This window comes from Eublepharis macularius, chromosome 8 (assembly GCF_028583425.1).
Source record: "Eublepharis macularius isolate TG4126 chromosome 8, MPM_Emac_v1.0, whole genome shotgun sequence".
NCBI classification, from domain to species: domain Eukaryota; kingdom Metazoa; phylum Chordata; class Lepidosauria; order Squamata; family Eublepharidae; genus Eublepharis; species Eublepharis macularius.
The window spans coordinates 96,833,782-96,857,984 of NC_072797.1; the positions used below are offsets into that span (position 1 = coordinate 96,833,782).

At 40.6% G+C, this 24,203-nt stretch overlaps 1 protein-coding gene across 2 annotated transcripts in view; it reads right to left on the minus strand.

Annotated features, from left to right (window-relative positions):
- Positions 1-24,203, minus strand: part of PCSK5 (proprotein convertase subtilisin/kexin type 5) — a 387,486-nt gene that overhangs the window by 111,355 nt on the left and 251,928 nt on the right. For both annotated transcript variants that reach the window (XM_054986670.1, XM_054986669.1), the window contains exons 13-19: positions 15,167-15,303; positions 12,766-12,909; positions 12,297-12,399; positions 10,053-10,246; positions 7,184-7,268; positions 3,990-4,087; positions 1,165-1,294 (exon numbers count right to left, since the gene is read on the minus strand). In XM_054986670.1, the coding sequence (XP_054842645.1) occupies positions 1,165-1,294; positions 3,990-4,087; positions 7,184-7,268; positions 10,053-10,246; positions 12,297-12,399; positions 12,766-12,909; positions 15,167-15,303 (891 nt within the window). The remainder of the gene's footprint in view (positions 1-1,164; positions 1,295-3,989; positions 4,088-7,183; positions 7,269-10,052; positions 10,247-12,296; positions 12,400-12,765; positions 12,910-15,166; positions 15,304-24,203) is intronic.

The following is a 24,203-nucleotide window of genomic DNA, read 5'->3' on the forward strand; positions in this document are numbered from 1 at the left end:
AAGTCCCTGTGTTAGTACTGGAGAAGGCAGGGTGGGGTGGCAGGCTGCAAGTTAGTCAGTTTCCTAAGCTTCCCCAGGCCCAGAAACGCCCCCTGAAGTGGTGGAAAGTTATGCCATGAAAAAGGCAGGTGTAGCCCATAGATGCCCATTGAATGGGAAAATTTGGGCTCCTTTCCCTGTGACCAGCCCTGCCCCCACAGCCTGAACAAGACATAGGTGGGAAAGCCCCCCCTCCCCGTGCCCAATTACCTGCCCACGCATCCTACAAAACCTCCGGCTGCACTACTCATGAACTCAAGTAAGTAGGTAGTGGCTGGAGGCTCTGGCCACCTTCTGCAGGGACTTTGTGCACGAGGTGGGAGAGCGGATACCCACGGTAGTGGGTCATGAGCGCACTGGGAGGATGTAGCGGGAAAACTGGGAGAACTTTGCACTCAAGGGAAGACAGGCAAAGTCCAGAATGTCTGACTAACTAACAATAACCATCCAGGTCCCCTTGCAGCTTATCTGACTCTGGAGTTCCAGCTCAGTATGGAGCAAGCCCCCCGCCAGCTGCGCAAAGGCTCCCATGCTTCATTTGGGGCCAATTTTGGCCCTAAATGGGCTGGATTGTCCCATTGCAGAGCGCAGGAATGCTTGCACATCCAGTGCAATGATGTCACCACCAAAAATTACATCATCACGCATGCACGAGGCAGGAGACATGCTGCCAGCATGAGGTAAGTGCCAGGTCCTGCCCTTCCCATCGGGAGGGTAGAGGGAATTGGCAACCCTATTTCAAGGACCCAAGCAAAGCACTGCATGTCTTCCATTTAGTCCCACTGACACCCATTAATTGTGGGTAGGAATGAATAGTATATAGAAAAATAGATACAACTATATTCTGCAGCATTCAAGACCCAGTTGTGTTGCTGTTGAAGTCTAATGTAAGTCAGTTCATCCCAGATTTTGTCTGCTTGTTACCTGGGACATGCATGGATATTACATAAATGTCTAAAAGTGTTGCTTAATTAAAGTGTTGCTTAATTCACATAGTTTATAATGTACCCCATTACAGGAACATATTTTCCATTCCGCAAACATTTCATTACTTTGGTCATGCTCTCACAGTATTGAATAAATACATTCATTTTTAAGATGTTACATTTGAAAAATACTGCTTACTTTTTACAGGTTTTGTATCCATTTTCTAGAGAGTGATCATAGTAGTAGCCAATGTTACAAGCCAGTACACATCTTCCATTCTCCATAAGATACTCTTCTGTGCAATTTATGCAAGCATCCGCTCCTGGGCCTCAAAAGCCAACAGAACAAACAAAATAATATATTAACATATTCTCAATGGAGTTTAGATATCAGATACACATAACAGACCTTACACAAAATATATCAGCAAAATTATGCTTCCATGTGAGCTAAAATACATTTGTGCGTAAAGTGGTTTCTTCTCAAACTTCCTATCTACCAGAATACTGTATGGTCACAGAAAAGCCACTTCAGAAAATGAGAAGCTCTGTGGAGTGACTTCCGTTCCAACATATCATGAAGTACTATGGCAGGCAATCTAGAAAGTTCCAACACATCTTTAGATCATAGTCATACTTTCTATACATGTATGCACAAATTTTATACGTACAGTATTGCAAACAGTTGTAAACGAAAGAAATACTATATTAAAATCTACTTGCGCTAAAACATGGAACCATATGCAGGTTTATAGATAAACAGAAGGATCACAATTTTATTTGTATACAGAAATGGATCTGTAATGGGCAGAATAACTGTTTACTTATCAGTTCTACTTTTAGGGAGGAAAACTATCTACCAGCATGAGGTGTAGTCAGGGCCTCCCCTACTAGCATCCCTGCCCACCTGGAGGACTCCATTCTGACACACAACCCATGACAGCTACATGTACAGCTCAAGCAGCTGTGCCAAGGCTGGAGGCTCCACGGAGGAGGAGGAAGCTGTCAAGGAGGAGGAGGAGGAAGAGGAAGGGAAGGCAGGATGAGGCGGGGAAGGCAGAGCCCGCCTGTGCCGCCATCTCCACTCACTCTCCAGCCTCATGAACGGGTTCTTCCTGTTCTCTACTGTTCAGACTCTACACAGCCAAACACAGATGTTTGAGGGAGATGTCTCAGGTACCTTTCCTGTTACCAATGGAGTTTAGGGTCAGGAAGTTGTACTGCGGCCAGTGAAAACTTATTTAAGGTTACTGATGGAATATAATATAATAAGCCATATATTCAATTCCTCTATAGATGTGTGTCACTCCCCACCCCAATCCTGAGCCAATATGAGTCAAAGAAGTAAAAAATTTCTACTTGGCCCTTATGGGCACCATGGACTGCACCAGAAATCGGATGTCCTTGGCTGTCTCCTATTGGCTAGTCAGCAGGAGGCACTGGCTTTATGCTAGTGCAAAGAATTCTCCCTTCTGAAGACTGCCTGCAAAGACAGACCCCACCCCAAACTCCTGACCATGGGAGCGCAGGAATGGGATCTTGTTCATATGAGTGTACAAATTGTATACTACACATTAAGTTGTATAATACACATTTCTCCTGCTGCTTCCCACAGTTTATTAATTTTTGAAATTATAGGGAGCAGTAATCCATAAAGACTTATCCTGCTACCTTAAAAGCAAACTGCAAACATTCATATCATTATGATTAATAACATAGAGGAGCTGTAGCTCAGTGGTACAGCATCTGCTTGGCAGGCAGAAGGGCTCAGGTTCAATTCCCAGCATCTCCAGACAAAAGTATCATGTGGTAGGTGATGTTAAAAGCTCTCTCTTGAGAACCACTGCCAGGCTGAGTAGCCAATAATTTGATGGTTCAATGGTCTGATTCAGTAAAAGTCAGCTTCATTAGTTTCTAGTATAACTGAAGCAAACATATGAGCAATATAACATGTGATCTTTTTTTGTAAAGAAAAGAGCATTCGGTAGTTATTTTCATATTATGATTTTGGTTTGTAACTGAAATATGTCCTTAAATCACACACAAAAAGAAACAAATATTCAAATGCTTTCAAGTGATATCTGCCAGATCACTGCCAGTTGGATTCATCCACTGCCAGTTGGATTCATGATACAGTAACATCAAGAGTAGACTACTGTAATGCACTCCACATAGGTCTCCCCTCAAAGTCAACTCAGAGACTCTAACTAGTGCAAAATGCTGCCGCTCTCAGGATATAGATACAGCATGCATATCACTCCCATTCTGTAGTCTCTCCATTGGCTTCCCAACATTTATGAGGCTTGATGGGGGAAATACAGACAATTGATTGGGGACAGGGACTGAGTGACAGAGGGAGGGAGGGAGAAAGGAGACATAGGAAAAGCTGAGGGTTAAGCGGAGAAGAGTGACAGAAGGAGTGAAAGAAGAAGAGTTAAAAAGGACAAAGAAGGAGTGGCTGTAGGGAGTAGTTAAGAATGTGAGATAAGGGAGGGGAGATGGGAGGAAGAAAAGCCATAGGGAATGGGATTCCCCCCCACCTCCCCTCCCCTCCCCATTGCTACACCTTAGAAATATGGGATGTGTGGGTGTGGAATGGTTCCCAGCAATTTCACTTGTTGTATTCTGTCTGATGAAGGGAGCTTTGACTCTCGAAAGCTCATACCCTGGAAATCTAGTTGGTCTTTAAGTTGCTACTGGACCCGAATCTTGCTCTCATACCCTACTGTATTTGTTTCCCTGAATGCCCTAACTGTGGTTCGTTATTGTACTTTGTTCAGCGAATGCCCTAGCTGTTGTCTCTATTGTATGTATTTTCACTTGCACTGTGTAATCTGCCTTGGATTTCAGTGAGAAAGATAGGCTATAAATAAATAATGCTAATAATAAATAATCTTTATGTAGTATAAAATTTTTGTACATAGCTAGGAGGATGGTGGTGGTGGGAAGGTGGAAAAGTGCAAGTCAATGAACTGAATGTAAGAGAGAAAATAATCCAATTGATGAAAAATATAAAAGAGGTACCTGCACAAGAGGCACAAGAATGGTGGCACGGCTCACACTCCCTGCCATTATAGTATTTTCCTTCTTCACAGTGGATAACACATCTGGATCCCTGTAAACTACACAGAAACACAAGGGAAATTACAAAATGCTGGGAGAGAAAATATAACGAAGCTTGCAGGATATTATACTGAGCACATTTTTTTTCAAATATTGTTTACAAAAACCTCATTGTTTTTGAGTGTGCATTATATCTTAATCCTAACCCACACTGGATGCAGTTTTGCACAAGTCAGTCACATTTAAGCAACTGCAACAAGGTACATTTCCTGTGGATTGCACCTATTAATTGCAATGGTGGCCCATTAAAAGGAATTAATACCCTTAAGCAACCAAAGCGGCTATGACATTAGAATGACAGCAAGAGAGGTGGGGGCTATATAGTGATTTGCAAAGAGGGTCACATATACATCTGCCCATGTGACAGAAATCATGGATGTATGCTTGATGCATGGAACTCTCGGATCCCAGGGAACATCTTAGTTCCCTAAAGGCTAGAGTTACCAACCTGAAGAAGCTGAGAGAGAAAAAGAGGCGTACAGAGAGACTCTTAGGTTCTTGTTAGAACCATCCTACTTCTATACTGATAGCTCCCCTACTGTTGTGTAGGGTGGGGGTCTTGAGGTTGGATGATGTCAGGTGAGGAGGCTGCAAATAATGTCTTAAAAGAGCCTCCTTCCTTGCTCAATAAACTAAGAGACAGGCTTCACTTGAACCAAAAGTGAATCAGGCTTCTAGAACAGTATCAAAAAGGTGGCACAGCTTTTAAACTAACTTTTGGGGGAAAATCCAAAAGAAGCTGGATAGTCTCTGGTTTGGAATAACTCATCCCAAAAGGTGAATTCATTGGAAAGGGTGAATTCCTTGGAAAATATTGATGAGAGTGAGCTAGAATTTGAGAATGAGAGTAGGGTAGTAAAGGAAGGCTGTTTGAAAAAACCAGGGGGCTGAGGGATGTGGAGATCCTGAACCCTAAGGGTTACTTAAAATTGGAGGGTGTACTCTCATCTTCCTGACCAAAACCTGAAGGCAGAACTCAAGATAGAGGGGGAAATAAGGGTGCTGCTGACTAAAAGGTAAAGTGTTGTAATACTGGGTGACTTCAACTATTCTCACATTGACTAGACAAATATGTACTTGAGTCATATCATAGAAACACACTTTCTCAGACATCGTAAATAACTGCACTCCAGCAGTTGGTCACAGAGCCAACTAGAGGTATAGCAGCTCTGGACTTGGTTCTGAGTGGGACTCGAGAGACCTGATGTGAGATGTAAATATTGCACTAATTGATAAAAGTAACTACGATGCTATTAAGTTTGCCGCCAAAATCCAAAACAATTATTTTTGATTTCAAAAGAGGAAACTTTGCTTAGATGAGGGGACAAATTAGAAGAAAGTCAAACATTCTAGATTAGAAAATAGTAAAGAGTCCAGTAGCACCTTTAAGACTAACCAACTTTATTGTAGCATAAACTTTCAAGAACCACAGCTCTCTTCGTTAGATGCATCAACTCCTCTGAATTCTGGATTAGATTACTGTAATATGCTGTATGTGTTCAGAAATTTTAATTGGTGCAGAATGCTGCAGCCAAGATGTTGAATGGAGTTGGTTGTGTGGACCATATCACTCCAGATTTGGGCTGTTTCCAGGCCAATTCAAAGTGCTGGTGTTGATTTTTAAAGACCTATATGGCTTGGGACCAACATACCTGGGACCAACATGCTTACTCTCTTATGAACTAACTCCACCACTGTGGTCATATTCCTGTTAAGGCATTCTTAAACTTTGATAAATGATAGTGTAAATGTTCACTAATTTTATCAACATAATGAGAGATCTTGGGCTGATTTTGTTACCAGTTAATCATTTGGCAGGTGGCTTTGTTGCGAACTACTAGGAATGAGCAAATTTCACCAATTCCATTCCGTAATTATTCTGACTCAGTCACTTCATGTTCCATTTTGCCTTCCTTTTGATATAACATAAACAACTTAATTATGAAAGTGGTTGTTCTGCAATTTGTTGCTCTCTTATCTGTTTCTACATTACCAGTCATGCAGACTAGTGACATATAGTATGTAAGCACATGGTCACCAAAGCAGATAACATGATCCAAATTTCCTTTCACAAGTGGTTTGTCAACTATTTGTGTGCATTTCTAAGGTAGACTTTGAAGGAAATTTCAGCTGTAGCAATCTGTGTGGGAGTCTCAACAAAGTCTCAAAATTTAAAAAAAATGAAAGAATCAGGTATTTCCACTTCCAATATGCAAAAACATGAAGTAATTTTGAACTTCAGAGGGAAATCCAGGTTATGGAAGAAGTTCATAAGCATCCCCACTCAAATTATGCACTAGATTAACATCTTGTCTTCTGGATGTGCACATTATGGTGCATATCATGGACCAGTCTGGAGAAGTAACTTGCTTAAAGAACCTTTCTTTTCTCTCTTCTTTCCCACCCTTACCTTCCTCCTTAAAATGCAACTGTGCAACTGTAAACAAGTCAAGTTCATTTTTACAAGGTACCACCCATCAGGAGGATTACCCTGTGCTCTGGAAACATTTATCTGTGGATTGTGATATTTAGCATTTGTCTCCATATTTGTTACATATGTTTGCAACATAAAACTATGGATCATTTAAGAACCTGAAAAGTGCATTGCTTCTTTATAGAATTTACTTGCTAATTAAGTTACCTTACCCAGGAAAAAGCCACTACTGTCTAATGTTAGAGCACATTGCATTGTAATAGAGGTTAAGCCTGCAGGGCTTAAGATAAGTGAGAAATTGGATATGTGAAGAGACACAATAAAGATAAGGAAATAATTCGTAACTATCAGAGAAGAGCATCCAAAGTATTCTTTCATCAGTTCTTCCTCAAAAGTTATTCACAAATATTATATTACATGATAAAACGGAAGAAAACAAATCAGCTGCAAGAGCCAAAACATCTGTTTTCCTCCTATTTAAGGCTTTTTATCTACTGTTACCCAGGAGCTTATGTATGTAAGTATATAATAAATAACTCTCTGACATTTAAATGGGATGCAAAGTAAAGGTTAAATAATCATATTATGTAACTTTCTTTGTTGTATGTATATAGATGTGCCTTCTTGTTTTCTATGATAGTGCAATCTATCATTTCCTTACCTTAGGCCATTTCTGCATTCTGTGCAGGTTTGAAATTCAGTGCATGTCTTACAGTTTTCACTGCATTTACGGCAGACAATTTTATCTGAAGGAAAAAGAAATACAGTTCAGAAAATCCAGATCAATTATCTACTATAGAGTGTAATGGATGTATCTCATTGCTTATTTTTGTACTTGCTACAATAAACAGGAACTGAAAAGCTAAAATAAAATTAAATATTCCATATGGTTAAAATAATAACCTTCTTCAAATCATTTGAAGTATCTGCATATATCTAAGAATATATTTCTTCTGGAAAAATATTGCATAGTAAATGCTACTTTTAAAGCATCTGCTTCATTGACTTAAAGTACAAGTTACATTGTTAAAATGTATGGAAGTTCTTACTTGCCATTCTTAGCAACCGGCTATAACTAGATCTTGCGCAAACAACTTGTACAACCATTTACTGTATGAAAACAGAAACACAGGGGAAAACTCTCCTTCTGTTATTGATTTAATTTACATTTTTGGATGCTTTTGTCCTCTGGATAACAGTACTGCAGACATGCAAGAAACCTGCATGCTTGAAATCTACAAGCTTGACAAAATGGTATGGAGAAACAATGGGGAAAGGATGGAAGAAGGCAATACTAGAAGATGGCAGATGGCAGGGTGGACAAAGCCAGTGCAAGTGACGATATCATAAAATAAAAAGAGGACTAAATGCCAATGTTACTCAAAAAGATATAAATTGAGAAGTGGGGCAGGAATACAAACCAAATAGACAAAGAATGAAAATGGAGGCACAGTTTAGGACAGTGATGATAATCCAGCTGCTAGCAGGCAAAGTAAAGTTTTAAGGAAAGGTATGGCAGAGATCTGTTGGGGTGTAAACCAGACACAGATTCAGGGGACTGGAAATAAAAGGGCTGCAGGAGAAGATGGAGACACAGCTAGGTCATAGTCCTGAAGCAGTTGTAGCATTTGTCTCTTTTAATTTGTGAGATCAGAGCCTCAGGAGGAGTCAAAAGTTTTATTCCAGAAGAATTGCATAAATATGTTGCTATTGTTCATCTGTTATCTCCTCTGGGCAATCTGCCTGAGGCACCGTCCGTCCGTCTGCCCACCTTCCCTCCCTGCCTTCCTTCCTGTTAGACTGATACGGCAATTTATGGAATTCCTCCATGTTGCTGGTTGAGAATGGTAGTCCCTTTCTTCACTATTTTCGTGGTACAGTGTTTTTAAACACTGCAAAGAATGTATCCTCTAGTTTACTGGATAGTTGGGAGGGTTGGAAAGATAACAGTAGTAGGAGCTACTCAGTGGCAAGGGTGGACGATTGAAAGGCAATAAAATATACTTTGAATGGTGAATGATTTTTGTTTAGTGGCAATAAATGACTAGTTGATTTTTTTTAAAACTGCTTGACAAGTACTTTAAGTAATCAGTGTAATGATTTCAAGTAAATGTGTGCATGTGTCTAAATGCTTGGTTTGAGCTAGGTGAAGAGTGGGGGTGAGAGAGGGAAGAGTGAGTGATATGATTGGTTGATGACTGAGAGTGTGGGCGGAGTGAATGGAGTTTAGATTGACAGTGCAGAGAGCAAGGAGTCAGTCAGGAGAAAGCAGGCTAGCTGTGTGCTGCCTGAGTATACGGAAGTAATTATGAGAGAAATATAACCTGTGTGGAACCTGAACTGAGCATGTTTGTGAAAGGACACTCAGTCAGGGAAAGAGAGGCTGGCTGAGTGCTGCCTGAGGAGTTTAAAGTATTTCTGTGAGAGAAATATTGAGTTAGAGAAGCCCTAGAAGAGATCTGTATGAATGAGTTTGGATGAAGCAACTAGAAGAACTAAGAACTACTTTTATGAAACCGATAAGCTTCTTGACTAAATAAAAGATTATTTTGTTTTGTTATATCCCAGAGCAGCTGTCATTGCTATATCCCATTCTTATCCTCAGGGCTGCATAGAACCACGAAGGAGCCTGACGCTTGGGAACGTTACCAAAGGGAAAATTTAAATAAAGTATCTTGGAATAAAATATTCCTGGTGGCAGCAGACTACCCAGAGGGTTAAGGGATAGATTAAAAGAAAAATCTACGCCAAAGAAAGTAAAGGTCATAACAATCAGTGTCATATTTTAACATATAGGTATCACCAACATTTAATGTTATTTTGTACATGACAGTACAATAGACTTAACAGTAAATTATTCTCTTTCATTTATTATGCATTGTTAAAAACTAAAAATTAAGGTTCATATCATTTTACATTTTTACCCTCAGCATTTTTATAATGTTGCTTTTGTAAGCATTTGCAAAATGACTAGCTGGCACAATACAAAAAAAAGTTATAGTTCTTATCTTGAGGAAAGGACGTTATTCTTTCAGTTTATAAATAGGGGAACAAAAGAATACAAAAAGAGCTTTGCTGGATTAGACTAATGGTCATCTAGTCCAGCATTCTGTTTTCCACAATGGCTAACCAAATGCCCAGGATGGACAATGCTCCCCCCTGCTTCTGCTTCTACTCCTTCCCAGTAACTATCATTTGGAGTACACTGCCTCTGAACATGGCAGCCTCCTTCAGCCACGAATTTCTCCTATCCCCTTTGAAAGTCATCTAAGGTCCTGACTGTAAGTTTTAGGTGGTCAGCTGGAAAGTTAATTAGAACCTTACTCAGAAGGGAGTTAAACCAGTTTTTTGCTGCTTCAAATTTGTACACAGGGAACGTAATAGAAATCTCTCTGAAAACTAGTGCTTTTTCTGTGGTGTATTATGCAAGGATGTCTAGTTTACTTTATTGTATACTGTAACTTGCTGTCAACATGAACATTTCTAATTAACATGTGTTAAAGCATATTAAATAATTTTAAAATACTGACTATTATCCAGGTAAAATCCATCTGGGCAGCTGCTAACACAGTTTCTGGATTCTTCATGGATATAGTAACCAGGTTTGCAAGTATTACACTGGTCATTGTGACTTCCAAAACATGTTTCACAGTTGGCTGAACATTTTTTGCAGCGCTTCTTATCTGCACTGTAGTGGCCAGTTGGACAATTGGGAACACAGATTCTGCAATGTATAAGATAAAAGGCATAGTCAGAGTAATTAGTGCATCTTTGTGAAAAAAAAGTGATTGAATTGTCAGAACAGCAGCTTTCTAATGATGATGCAGGCTTATTCATGAAAATACTGACTATCGTTAGAGAGGTGGAAACTAGGCCTTCTGTTTTTTTAGCTTGATTCCTAGCCCACCTCTATTAGCTCCCTAACAGTGCAATACAAATGTGCCTGTGAAATAGTTATGACAGTTTCTATCTTCCCGAGCTTCTTACTAGGGGTGTGCAAAACAAATACTGGGGTTTCCTGGAAAAAAGGGTTGGAAATAAGGGATTCCCAAAGTGGCAAGCCACTTTGGGAATCCCTTGTTTGACCTGCTTTGGTGTGCTCCGTAAAGATTTGGAGCACACTGACAAACTACCCCCCCACCGCTTATTTCACCCAATGAGAGGGGGAGGAGGGAACACCCTCCTTCCTCTCCCATTGGGTGAAATAAGCGGTGGGGGGAGTTCAAACCCTGCCGGCGCAGATCAGCTGCTTGGTGGAGTTTGCGGTGGGCCCTTTAAATTCCATCTGGGTCGTGAGGGAACCCCGCCCCCGTGAGCCAGGTGGAGTGCTTTGCCACCATTTGCAATGCAAACAGCAGTGAAAAGTTCCCTGCCTTGACCCAGGTGGAGCGCGAAATGGTCCTTCCCCCTGCAACCTAGATGGAGTTTAAAGGGCCTTTTTGCTGTGGCTTTCAGCATGGATCAGCTGCTTGGTGGGGATTTCGCCACCAAGCAGCTGATCCATGGTTTAAATGCCCATTTCCCTGCCACTGCGCAGCGGCATGGAAAGGGGCATTTAAAACCCCATGTCCTGAAGCTTCCCAATCCAGAAATCCCGAATCTTTGTGAATTGGGTCTGATTTGGGTGTTTTACCCAAATCGGAAACCCAATTCACACATCCCTACTTCTTACCCACAATAAAATTAAGAACACTGATGCATGAGATGACCCTTCAAACGTTACTGTTTCCTTTATCTTGTGATCCACTTGTACCAAGATCATCCATAGTGTGTGAAATGATCTGCACTGCTGGGCTGCCACAGCTTAGCAACAGCCTAGTGGAATGAAAGGAGGCAAAGTATGACTGCACAGTGCAGGGCGGCAGCAGCAGCCATCATCATCCCATGATGGGCACCTTCGATGTATGGTACAGTATCAATTTTTTTAAAGTCATACTATTTCAAGAATTTACAGGGGATTTTCAAAAATCTACATGGATTCAAGAATTGACATAGCCCGCTGCTTTTAATATAAGAAAGTGCAAACAGAGAATTATGTGTGTTAACGTCTTCATTCCAAATATTTCTTCCAACCAGTGGAGATCCAGGTACATAAGGGCCGTTTCCACATATCTTACCTGCCTGCAGAACATCGCACGAAAGACCTGGAAGACAGTGCCTTCTCATGCGAAATCATGCCAGGAAGACACTGTTATCTGGGAGTTTTGTGTGAAATCAAGTCTTCCTGGTGCGATTTCGTGTGAGAAGATGATGTCTCCCGTGTTTTTTGCGCATGTTCCGCAGGCAGGTAAGACGTGTGGAAATGGCCCTGATGAACCCTAGCTGCCATTTCTTCACTCCAAATCTCCCCTCCCCTCCAAGCAGCTTCCTTTCTTCTATATGCATTTCAGGTATGCATATAAAAGGATACATACATTTGAAATATCAGAGGACCACAGATGTGTGTGTGTGTGATATGTGGAGCAGAGTAGTGGTGGGCGTGGAATTAAGCATCCTTCCTACCTCTCTGCTGGATTTTTTTGTTCTCAATTACTCCATCCTGACACTGCATTTAAAAAAAAACATATCTGCAGCCTAGGCTATATTTTTCAAGGCTAACAGTATGATCACTGTAACTTTACTCAGTATGTTCATATAGACTAATATTGTAAATTCAAATGCTGAGTAAGAGTTTCATGATTCAGTACTCTACCCATCTTAAAGAAAGAAGACATATTCCAATAATTGTGTTGGGTAAATGGGTAACAAGTAATATATAAATATGTGCTTTTTACCTTGTGTTGTTCTTAGATTTGTAGTAGTAGTGTAGACAGTCATTGCAATGGTCTGGTCCAGGCCCACCACAGCCTATTTTACTGCACTCTGCATTGCATGGACCTTTTATTAAAGAGAAACAACAACATTCTGATTGGATCCAGTCTAGCAGTGCAATCCTATGGAGAGTTACTCCCGTCTAAGACTATTGAAGTCAATGGGATTAGACTGGAGTAACTCTCCATAGGATTGCACTGTAAATCAGTAATTTCTGCTGTTTTATCCCTCCTGCTGCAACTCTCCTGCATGTCATCCCTCAGGATCCCCTGTCCCCCGGAATGGCATTTCCTGGAGATCAGTTGCACTGACAGAGGGGAGGCAGGAAAGTTTCATTTGGCCACTGGAAAATTTACTCTGGATCCAAGTCCTTATCTTTACTGCTCAACACAATTGCATTGGTGAATACTTTGGAAAATACTGTTCATTTACCTGCATAATCATCCGCCCCATAATCTTCTGTAGGGTCTTCTATAGGACTTGAGCGTACCCGTTCGGCTTTTGGAAAATCATTTCTTTGGGAGTAAGGCTGCGTGGATGTCCCATAAAGCACTAAAGACCATTCTTTCAATTTACCTAGGGGAGACATATTGAAAAAATGATGTGTGTCAAATACTATACCTATTTCTATTTTCTGTTTCTGCTATATTTTCAATAAAATGAAAGATGTAGTGTGAGCTATATTACAGTTATTGCTGAGAACAACAACAACAACAACAACAACAACAACAACAACATAACTCTATGGGTTGGATCCAGAGTAAAGTTTTTGATAACGGAAGGAGAAATTTAGTTTTTGCCATTTCCTCATCCCCTGTCTCCCAGGAGCAGCCATTCAGGGTGATTAATGGGCTGCACTGGGAAAGGGGAACCAGAAACTTTATGTTCTACTGACATAAGAGCCTTCCATCAACAGAAAATTAAGTCTGGAATCTGGATCCAGCCCATTATAACTATCCCCTGCGCTGTTCACCCAAGCCTAGAAATGACAACATTTGATACTGCACTATGGATAGTAGGGAATGGGCACTGAAAAAATGATAAATAATGTACAAATATTAAAGAAGAGGCCACATTTATTCCAAGAACAGTAACATTCCCATTTTTGTATTTAATCTTTTCTAAGCTCAGTTTTTCATATGTGGTATTGGATATATGAACTAATACAACACAAAAGAACCTATGTTGTTACATCCTTCCTATGACAAGGGTGAGAAAATTGCTGATTTATTCATTTCAAATTCTTGTCCTAAATATTTCCTAAATATTTAACCTAACATTTCTCATAATACTCTCCTCTGCATGTACTTCTTCTTGTGACAAGGAATAATAGGGGCACGGAGAGAAAAAGCCCTTGTTCACCTACACATGTTTATCACTTGATTACTGCAATAATAACATCAATATTGCTCACAAGCTGAACCTGCAAAAAAGCACTTGTTACCACTTCTGCCACTTGTGCATCAAGCAACAGTACAGGATCCAGGAGTACTCCCAAACTATGCATCTGCTATTTCAGATGACAGAGAACTCTATCAGCACAGGTAAAACTACTACCCCTTTATTTCTGGTTCAGCAAGCCATCAACACTTTTGTCTTGTCTTGCTTCAATTTTATTAGCCCTCATCCAGCCCAAAACAGAACTCACATACTCACATTCAAGGATTCTACTGCTGCTACAATTTTGATAGATGTCATCAACATACTAATGACACTGTACTTCAAAGCTTCAGACATTCCTCTTGAGCAGATGCATATGATTTATTAAGGAGCAGAAGGGAGAAGTTTAAACTTAGCAGTGCCCTACCAGTCCAGGAACATGGAAGAAAAGCAGTAGTCTAACCTTTTGTATCCATTTGTAAGCTTGGCAATTAATCATTGCAAAGCAGTGCTTCTATCTCCTAACCGTTCCAGAAGAATGCGATGGTCTCTTGCGTAAAGTGCTATTGAGGGGTAAAGAGGCACCACAATCAAAGTCCCTCTGTCCATTTTAAGGCTTTAATAGGATGATCCAAATGTCGCAACCCTGATTTGTTTGGATTCAGTTAATCCATTTCTTGGGGCTGACACATTACCACCCTTTCGATTACAATGTCCTGTAGTTTTTTAAAATACTTATTAAATGATGATTTCTTTAGGAATAGCCAGACAATAGCCAACACACTCTGGCATCAGATACTGGCATCACACTCCTCTCCAACTATTTGCAACAACATTTGCAGCAAACACACTCAATAATGGCCTACCAGTTTTAACCCACTGTGCCAGGTAATATTCATGTGAAAGACCCCAAAACCTATGGAAAAAATGGCTTGGATCCAGACTAGGGTTTTGTGGGTGCAAGGATTTCCATCTGTGACTTTCACTCCACCCCCACCTACAGCAGCCCAGAATTCACTAGACTGGTCAACCAGGTTTTCAAAAAAAAAAAAAAAAAAAGCTTGTACCAACAATCATGTCCCCAAAGGCATTCAGAAAACTAATTTATCTTGAATACATTGCATAAAAGAAAGTTACCAAAGCAAGAGTGGTGTTGAATTAGTTTTCTGAATGCCTTTGGGGATATGATTGTTGGTACAAGCTTTTTTTGAAAAATAACTCTGAAACTGCAAGTAGTACAAAATTCTGAACCCACCTGATAAGTCAGTGAATGGAAAACAAGATGTTTTGGCTATATTAAACAGGTTGCCCATTTGTTTCCAAATCCAGTTCAAATGTTGGCGATCATGTTTATATGTACTTCACAGAATATTTTCTCCCAGGTGCTTCCTTGTTCCCTGAGTTATCTTTTACTGAATAAAATTCGTAAAGAAAAGAATGGTGGGATCCATACCTGGAGTCTTGACATTCCTCAGCTGTGATGGGGTGTCATAAATTTCCAAGATCCAGTCTCCAGCTGCTTTTTCACCCCAGCAATGAGTAGTCATGAACTCCCAGTTTTTGAACCCTTCCATGGAATGGTCAAATAACCTTTTAAAAAATAACAATATACATTAGCACATCAAAATGAAAAAGGAACATCATGAAAAAGTTGCACTTATCAGTAACTGTTTTTCATTGAAGGATATACTGTGCAGTCATACTTCTGGGATCTGCCACAGTAGAAGCTTCCAAAGCCCTAAGGGATAATATCCCCTCCAACTGCCTTGCCAAAACAGTAATATGATACGAGGGAAGAGCGCCTGTCTTCTCAGTCCTTGCACTACTGCTGGTGGAGGAAAAGTGTAATATTAGGACATGGTTTTGATGCAGCAATCAGAATTTTATTGTAGTGAATACCCAGAGGTGGAAAAATCCCCCTCTTGGTATTCACTACCCAGCAGTAGTGAGTGAATACCCAGTAGTGTTTTATGAATATATGAATGTGTGTGCACATTCAAAAACACTGCAATGAAGATCCTGCTGTCAGTCTCATAAATCTCTCTCTTTCTAGAGAGAGAGAGAGAGAGATTTATGAGACTTACAGCAGGATCGCCATTGGATGAACAATAGTAACAGTGCAACTCTGTTTTCATCATCATGATCACTGTACAGTCCTACATCTGGCAGAGTAGCAAGCTCACCAGGTAAGAAAAAATGGAAGAAGGGTGAGGCTCTCAAGAAAATAAGCTTTGTAACACTGGTCTCTTAACTTTGGCCTCTTTTACAGAATCTACATCAGTGCCTGGCAAGATGAGGATGTAGACTACGTTGCTGCCAGGCAGTTGTCATGCAAGGGGATATCCCAAAGGAAAGCTGATGAACAGCTTTGTGCCCTGGTGGAGTGGGCATGCATACAGGATAAATAATCAATCTTTGCTAACAGCTGGTGATGGCAGAAACTGCCCAATGAGAGATGCATTGAGAGAAAGGTGGCAAACTCTTTCTGAGGCTAGAATGGCAGACAAATAGGTGATGTGCCCTTCTGAAGAACAAAGTCCTATATAAATAAAACAACAGAGCATTAAAAACATCCAGCGTCTTTGTCATTCTCTGGATGACAGTAAACTCTATGGGTTGGTTAATGTGGAAAGACAAGCTAGTCTAGAAGACCATCGCATCAGGACAGAAATAAAAGGAGGTTCATGGTGGAGGACAGTCACGGCAAAGCCAATTCAGTCATTTGTCTAGCAGCAGAGAGCATTACTAAAAATGCAACTTGAATAAACAAGAAGGCTAAAGGGCTGGTGGCCAAAATGATTTGAATGCTTTAGCCATCAGCTGGAAGAGTATTAATGAGAGACTCCCTTAAGAGGCCAGCAACACCAGTAGTGGGAACACAACTATATTTATACCATTTAAGAAAGTGCTTGGAATTGGGGTGTAAAAATAGAGGTTGGCCATTAATTTCCCATGAGACACGGATATTGCCATAGAATGAACCTTTATTGAGGAAGTAGCTAAACCAGAGGATTTTAATTCCAACAGATAAGCAAACACATGGGACAGACTGCAAGATGATGGTTACAGACACTGCCTTAGCCCAGTTGGCAAATCTAGTCCATTTTGCAGAATATGATTTCACAATGTAGAGTTTTTTGGCCTTTCTCATAGCATCCAGCACTGCATCAGAAAATGTTAAATGCTCAGGCAGATATTCCAAGCCATTAGATGGAGTGGTGCTACTCATGATGTAAAGGTTTGTCTTACAAAATTAGATCAGCTTGTGGAAGTAGATGGATGTATTGGTAGTGTTAGGTTGTTGAAAGTATGAAACCATGACAGTCTGGGCCAAAAAGGAGCCGTCAGAATGTAGTGAGATATGTCCCTCAACAATGTGCAAATAACCTGACAAATTAAGGGGAAGGGCAGAAAGGTGTAAAATAGGGCACTACTCTAAAGAAGCAGGAATGAAGTCTGCAAGGAAAGATGGTGCAGGTAATACTGGAGCAGGATTCCCCATTATGTCATCAGGGGATGGTTCCAAATGGAGTTTGGATACAATGTCAGAGTTGCCAGACATGGGGGAGACCAATATTGTCTTGCTTCCAAGTGATGGACATGATCAGGCAGCAGTGAAGGGAATAAGCTCTCACACTGAGGAGGAGACAATGAAAGGTCGGTGATCATGGTTCTGAAAGGAGTGATCTTTCTATATTGAATACAAACAGGATGATTGGCATCATGAAGACATACATGGATATTGATGTCCACAATCTCTGCAGGCCCATTTAAATTGTTAAAATAAGCTTGCCCCAACTTATTCCTCGGCAGAACCCAGGTGAACATCCTCATATGATGCCCTCAAATGGGTGGAGCTGGATTAAAACAAAGTCTGGACCACAAAGTCACCTCCAAATCAACTGGGTCCAAAACAGGGGACACGTATGGAGGAGGGCAAGATGCTTCTGAGACTGTTGGTGGAGGGCCAACTGCTGTGGAGGGGCGCACCAAAGTGGCTGAGGTAGAAAGGATCCTCCTGCTCAACTTACATTTCTGTTTGTCCTTTGACTTGGACTTTTTAGTAGGATGTTCAGAGCAGTTCCTTAAAAGATCCACTGGAACAAATGCTGGAACAGTCAAGCTTCTTGATATTGAGAAGAGAGAACTGGCTCGAGAACTCCCATCCCACCTGTGACTGCCAAAGCCATTTCTCAATGGACTGCCTTCAGGCAAAAAATCCTATCATGTCTGGTGTTTAGGGTAAACTGCTTGCAAACAGAGGAGGTGGACACACAATGGCCTTTACTGCAGCATAATAGGAAACGGACTGGTTGCCAGTTTGGGTCATCTTAGTACTTCATTGGGTAAAAAAATTGATCTCAACAGAAAGAAACAATAGCAAAAGATGGAAGCTCCTCTTTCTGTGGTAGCCTTATGAGTATACGTTTCACATTATGTAGGTATCATTCTTAACATTTCACATTATGTAGGTATCATCCTTAAGCAATCTGTGCAATTTCTGGTGGTGGTGGAGGAGGGAAGTGCCATCAAGTCATAGCTGACTTATGGCAACCCCATTGCCTGCCTCTGCATAGTGACCCTGGTCTTCTTTGGAGGTCTCCCATACAATCACTAATCCTGCTTAGCTTCTGAGATTGGGCTTGCCTATGCATCCAGACATACAGTAGCATTATACATTACAATTATATGTATCCATTGTCGCTACCAGAACATAAGAAGAGCCCTGCTGGATCAGAGTAGCAGTCCCTCTAATCCAGCATCCTGTCTCACACAGTGACCAACCAATTGCTATGGATTACCAACAACAGAGCACAGAGGCTAAGGCCTTTCCCTGATGTTGCCTCTTGGCACTGATATTCAAAGGTTGCTACATGATTAGTAGTAAGTTTGGAGGCTCATTGTGCATAGGGAAAGGCACAAATAATGCTATGGAAATGGGATTGGATGGAAGGGATGTTACGCAAGGTTATCAATGGTGGCTGCCACCCTATCATGGGAATATGTGCTTGTGCTATTAGGCTCAATTCTATTAGCAGATCTCCTAAATCACAGAATGTATGTACTTGAAATAATTGTGTTTGAGTCTTGGGCTGCTGGAAGAAGAAACTATCTTTGTGTTAGTACAGAATTTTGTTCATAAAGTGTTCCAGTTCACCCTAAACTAGCAGCTGGACTTGTAACGCCTCCTGACATGTATGGCTAACGGTAAATGAACTGGAACTAGTATACTTAAACTTTAGAGTGCTTGCTGAGCATTGCACCTGCAGATAATCCAGTGAATTATTCTTTGAACAGCTGCTCTCCATAGGGCCTCCAGTGACAGCTTAAAGACTGGAGGAAGTAACCACAGAGAAATTAAAGACAAGAACTTTTTAGCTGAATCCTTATTACCCTTCCTTTCCGTGGAGACAAACCCACATAACCTCAACAGTCTGGAGCAGATAAGCATTATGAAAACTTTCTCAACTGTTAAGTTACTACAATCGTTTCTCCCAAAAAATCTGGGAGGACATGCCAAGTTTTAAAGATTCAGATGTCTGTTTTTCCGTTACACCCCCCTTGCTTTTCTATTCATGCAAGCAGAAAAGTCTCCAATGACTTTGAAGAGTAAATCATAAACCTCTAAAATTCTATTGTGGAAGACAGATAAAGCTTCCACATATTAATTAGAAATGGGTTGGATCCAAAGAATTAAGAGCATAACTCAGGAGTCCTCAACCTTTTTGAGCCTGGGACACCTTTGGAATTCTGACAGGGGGTGGTGGAAGCAACCACAAAATGGCAGCAGCAGGAGGCGGAGCCAGTCACAAAATGTCAGGGAGTGAGGGTATGTATAACTATAGTAGTATGTATAACTCTAGCAGTAACTCTTCAACATTTCAGACAGAAACTCTGCTTAACAGAATGTCTTCTAAAATAAACATATTACTTTAAAAATATTTTCTTGCTTATACACAGCTTACCCTCAGACATACAGTGAAGATCTTTGTGCTCTAGTGGCAGCTGCTGACAAAGCCATGTTTTTTTAAAAATCTGCACAGCCAATTAGTTCTCCAATGGCCAATCAGAAGCCCCAGCTGTTCCTGCCCACTTTCTAAAAATACTTGCCACGTACCAGGAAAGGTGCTGGTGGGCACTATGAGACCCATAGGTATCATGTTGGGGACCCAGGCATAGTTCTTGTCACAAGCAAATATTTCCTGCTTCCCCCTTACTTTAAATGAGCAGGCAGCAAGGGATGGAAGAAAACAAGCAGTTAATCAATGGGGCTAGATGACTGCATGAGTTATCAGTACTGAAGTGATAGTTGCCATACTATGGATTATAGGGGACAGTAGATTGCTTATCAAATCTTATGAGATGGCAGTGAAGACTGCAAGAAGGAATTTTATGCAGCTTCCATTGCATCAGCTAGCTCACACCCAGTTAAATTGTTCAATGTGGTTCGTTCACTGGTCTCCCTTCCAGGTAGAGACCAAAAAAAATTTGACTTCGGCCATAAGCTGTGAGGCTTTTGTGAGCTTTTTTGCTGATAAAATCTTGCCTCTCCACTGCGATTTACCGGCTACAGTTGACACAGTATATGAACTAGAGGCCCCCTGGCCGTTTTCAGGGGCGATATTTGATCACGTCAGACGTCTTTCTTGGGAAGAGGTGGACAGGATTCTGCGGGGACTGAGGCATACCAGTTCCGGCAGTTCCCCAAAGAGGTCACATGACAGGTGGCCTCGCCCACCTGATTCTCAGCCATTTGGGGCCCGTTTTGGCCTGGATTGGGGCTGAAATGGCCCGGATCAGACCACTGATGGGTGGTGGATCACTCTCCTGCTCAGCAGCGGCCCAATCCTGACCATTTTGGCCCGTTCTGCCTTTTTCAGCCCCTTTTTGCCATTTTGGGCCCAGTTTTGGCCCTGAATGGCCAGGTTTGGGTCCAAAACAACCAGGATAGATGATGTCAAGGGGTGTGGCATATGCAAATCAGTTATGCTAATGACACATTTCTGGTGATGGCAAGGGGCATGGCATATGCTGAGTTATGCTAATGAATTCCTCCAGCTCTTTTTCTATGAAATGACCTGTGTAGGGATAATAATGACATACTTTGTAAACTGCTCTGAATGGGCATTAAGTTGTCCTGAAGGGCAGTATATAAATCAAATGTTGTTGTTGTTGTTATACAAGACAACAAGAAATGAAATAATTTTTAGAGTGATAATATGCTGCAGCAAAAAAAAAGCATATAAATGTTTTTATTTTAGCATAAGCTTTTATGGACTACAGCCTGAAATATGTAAAGAAATGAACTATTCATTATCGGTAGATTACTTTCCTGTGATTCTATGTGATTATTTTATCCCTATTTTATTGTCTTTATCCATTTATTTTCTTCCAGTTCTGTGGTGTTTTAGGAAACTGTGGTTTTTTACAGTGTGCCCCCCAAACATATCTATGCTTTTCCAGTTATCTTGTTATGAAAACTTTAAGAACTTTCGTTTTAATTTCCTCAAAATCTGCCTATGGCTCTCTGGTTTGCAAAATTTCTTTCTTTTAGACATTTAGATCATCAGTTGCCTGATGTTAGTCCATAAACGCAATTATACTTTGGAGTCAAGCAAGTTATTTGTGCTTGACCTACAGTAATCTCAATATTGAACTTGAATGCCTTAGTTAATATTAAGGGCATATTTTACTTTGCCCCATATGCAATATTGGTTTTTAAAAATTCAGATGCCCTGTACACTGGAGAATACTTATTCTTCTCACAAGAAGTGATATTTCACACTGTTATGCAGTTTAAAAGGGGGGGAAGCTAATTATTTAAACTTAAACTTTCTCATGTAACTTTCAAGTTTCCAGCAATACCTATATCCCTAGAGTCACAGAACCTATTTATTTTTCATTTATTGAGTGGTGCCTGCCTGGAATGATGCTAATGCATTGCAACAGTACCTGTTTCTGGCAATTATATCTACAGAAACACTCTGAGCCTTTCAGGGCTTCCTCAACATCCAGTTCAGACAGTGATGGGGGTGGAATCCCTACATAGAATTAAGCATAGGGAGAATTCCTGTAAGAAAATGTAAAAAACATTGCTACTAAAAAGGGGGCAGGGGAACGACATAGTGAAAGTTGTTCATAAAAATGGAAGCTGAGGGAGAGAGACAAATATTCTGGAGAACTGATATATTAAAGTTTAAGAATATGGTTGATTAAGAATTTTTGGATACTTAGTTGAAAAGTTTAATAATTACTATCAGATCAAACATCAGAATGGAGAATGTGGGAGTATGATTATCAGAAGAACTGGAGCAAATGTGGAGAAAAAGGGACAGGTATACAACACATCTTTACCTCCACATGGGTTTTGTGACTTCCAGCATGATCTTTGGGATTACTAAGGAAAGAAGGGAAAGGGAAAAGATTCGTAGGGCAAGAAGCTTCTGCTGGGACTTTACTGGATCCAATTCACAGATCAGAAATGACCTTTGTGTCCATAAACTCAAATAACTAGAAATAGAACAAAACACTCTAAAAAGAGTCCAGTAGCACCCATAAGACTAACAAAATTTATAGTAGGCTATGAGCTGCTACTGGACTCTTGCTCTTTTCTACTGCTACAGACTAAGAGCCAAACTACAAGTGACACCTGACACTAGTTGGACACTTGTCAGCTTCCCTCAAGTTTTGATGGGAAATGTAGGCAGCTTGGTGGAATGTTGGTCAAGTGACAGTTGAAAAGTCCATTGGACAGCAGTTGGAGAGCCAAGCTGCAAGACTAGGACGCCTACATTTCCCACCAAAACTTGAGGGAAGCTGACAAGTGTCCAATTAGTGTCAGGCGTCACTTGTAGTTTGGCTCTAACATGGCTACCCATCGAAAACAGTACAGATGCTTGGGATAAAGTATAGGGAGAGCTTCCCAAGAACATCTGAGTGACCACTGAATACCACATGATAAAACTTTGGCTTGTCCACGCATGGCAGTTCTTCTGATAATTAATGCATTCATAATTTTTCTGTCTGTAGCAAGCTCACTGAGGTGGTTTCCACAGCGAAAAAAAACTTGTGCCAAAACAGTACAGCAGCAATGGTGCTTCCACATGTAAAGTTTCCTGCAGTTTTCCTGCCCCAGTCCCCAGCACTGGCCATTTCCCTAGCCCATGTTATGTTCTTAATACAAGACTTAGGAATAATGAGGCAGCATTGCTTCCAACAGAGGAACAGTTGTAATCAGTTCCATTCCTTCCCTCTCTACAACTTCCTTCCCCTGTTCCTGTCCATACAAAATCCAGGAGTGGATTATGGCAGTCTCAAACACTGGCCCAGATTAAAGGAATACAGTTGTCAAAAAACCATAGCCCAGACTGCTGAGGCTTTTTCATTTTTTTAAATTGGCTATTTCATGCTATTATACTGTTGTAAAAATATGTGTAACAGAGTCTGTAAACTTCCAGCTTTTATTTTTTTAAAAGTAAGTCTCTACCCCTTCCAATACAGATATATGCCTTTCTCCTTATATATCTGCAATGGAAGAGGCTAGAGACTTGTTTGTTAAAAAATGAGACCTGGGAATTCATAGAACATGTTACACTTACTGTTTCAATGGTATATCAATTTAATGATATGTAATTGCTGTTTTTTTTTTTAAAAACACCCTGAAAAAGTCCCCCAGTAGTAGGGAAGGAAAATGGCCACCACAGGGACAGGATCAGGGAAAATAGCTGTTATGTGGGTGGGGAAATCCAAACTTTCTCACCCATATGACAGCCATCCAGAATTTACTGCAATCTTTCCCAAAACTTCACAGAAAGTAAGTTTAAGAAAGATTAGAGAAAAAGTGAGGAAATCCTAAGAGGTGCACAAATGCACCAGGATCTTGTGGGGAAGCAGGAAAAAAGACCACTTCCCAACAGCGTTGAACCTTGGACAGATAATCCATGTGGAATTGGCCTCAGTAAGAACTGGAAGTTTAAAGGTTTCATGAAATGCCAGATATTTTGCACATCATCACATAATAAAAGCTAGTCAGCAAAACATTATCTACAACTGGACGTGAGTGGATGAAAACTATATACAGAGGTAAACTGTATTTTTTTTAAAAAAACCTGTTTATATAACATTTTTCATTTGCATTTTCCAGCATCTGGATTTTCTTTGAAGTAGTCTAGGAGGACCACTATAAAAGCAGGATGAAGAAGAATAAATAATGCTAAAATTCTCCTCCAAGTATTTAAGCCAAGGCCCAAGACCGAATTATGTTTCTATTTACTGCTTATATCAAAAGAGACATTACTCCCTATAAGTTAGTTAGTTATTACTGTTTATAAGATAAAGATACCAAGGATTCTAAAATAATAAAACATATTGAAAAGACATAAATGAGGTTTCCAAGCAGTTACCTATTCTGGCACTGATTTGCCAGGCTTGCTTAGCTTCAGTAAGGCTGCCACATCATGGGTTGTTATTACATTCCCCTGGGACCATAA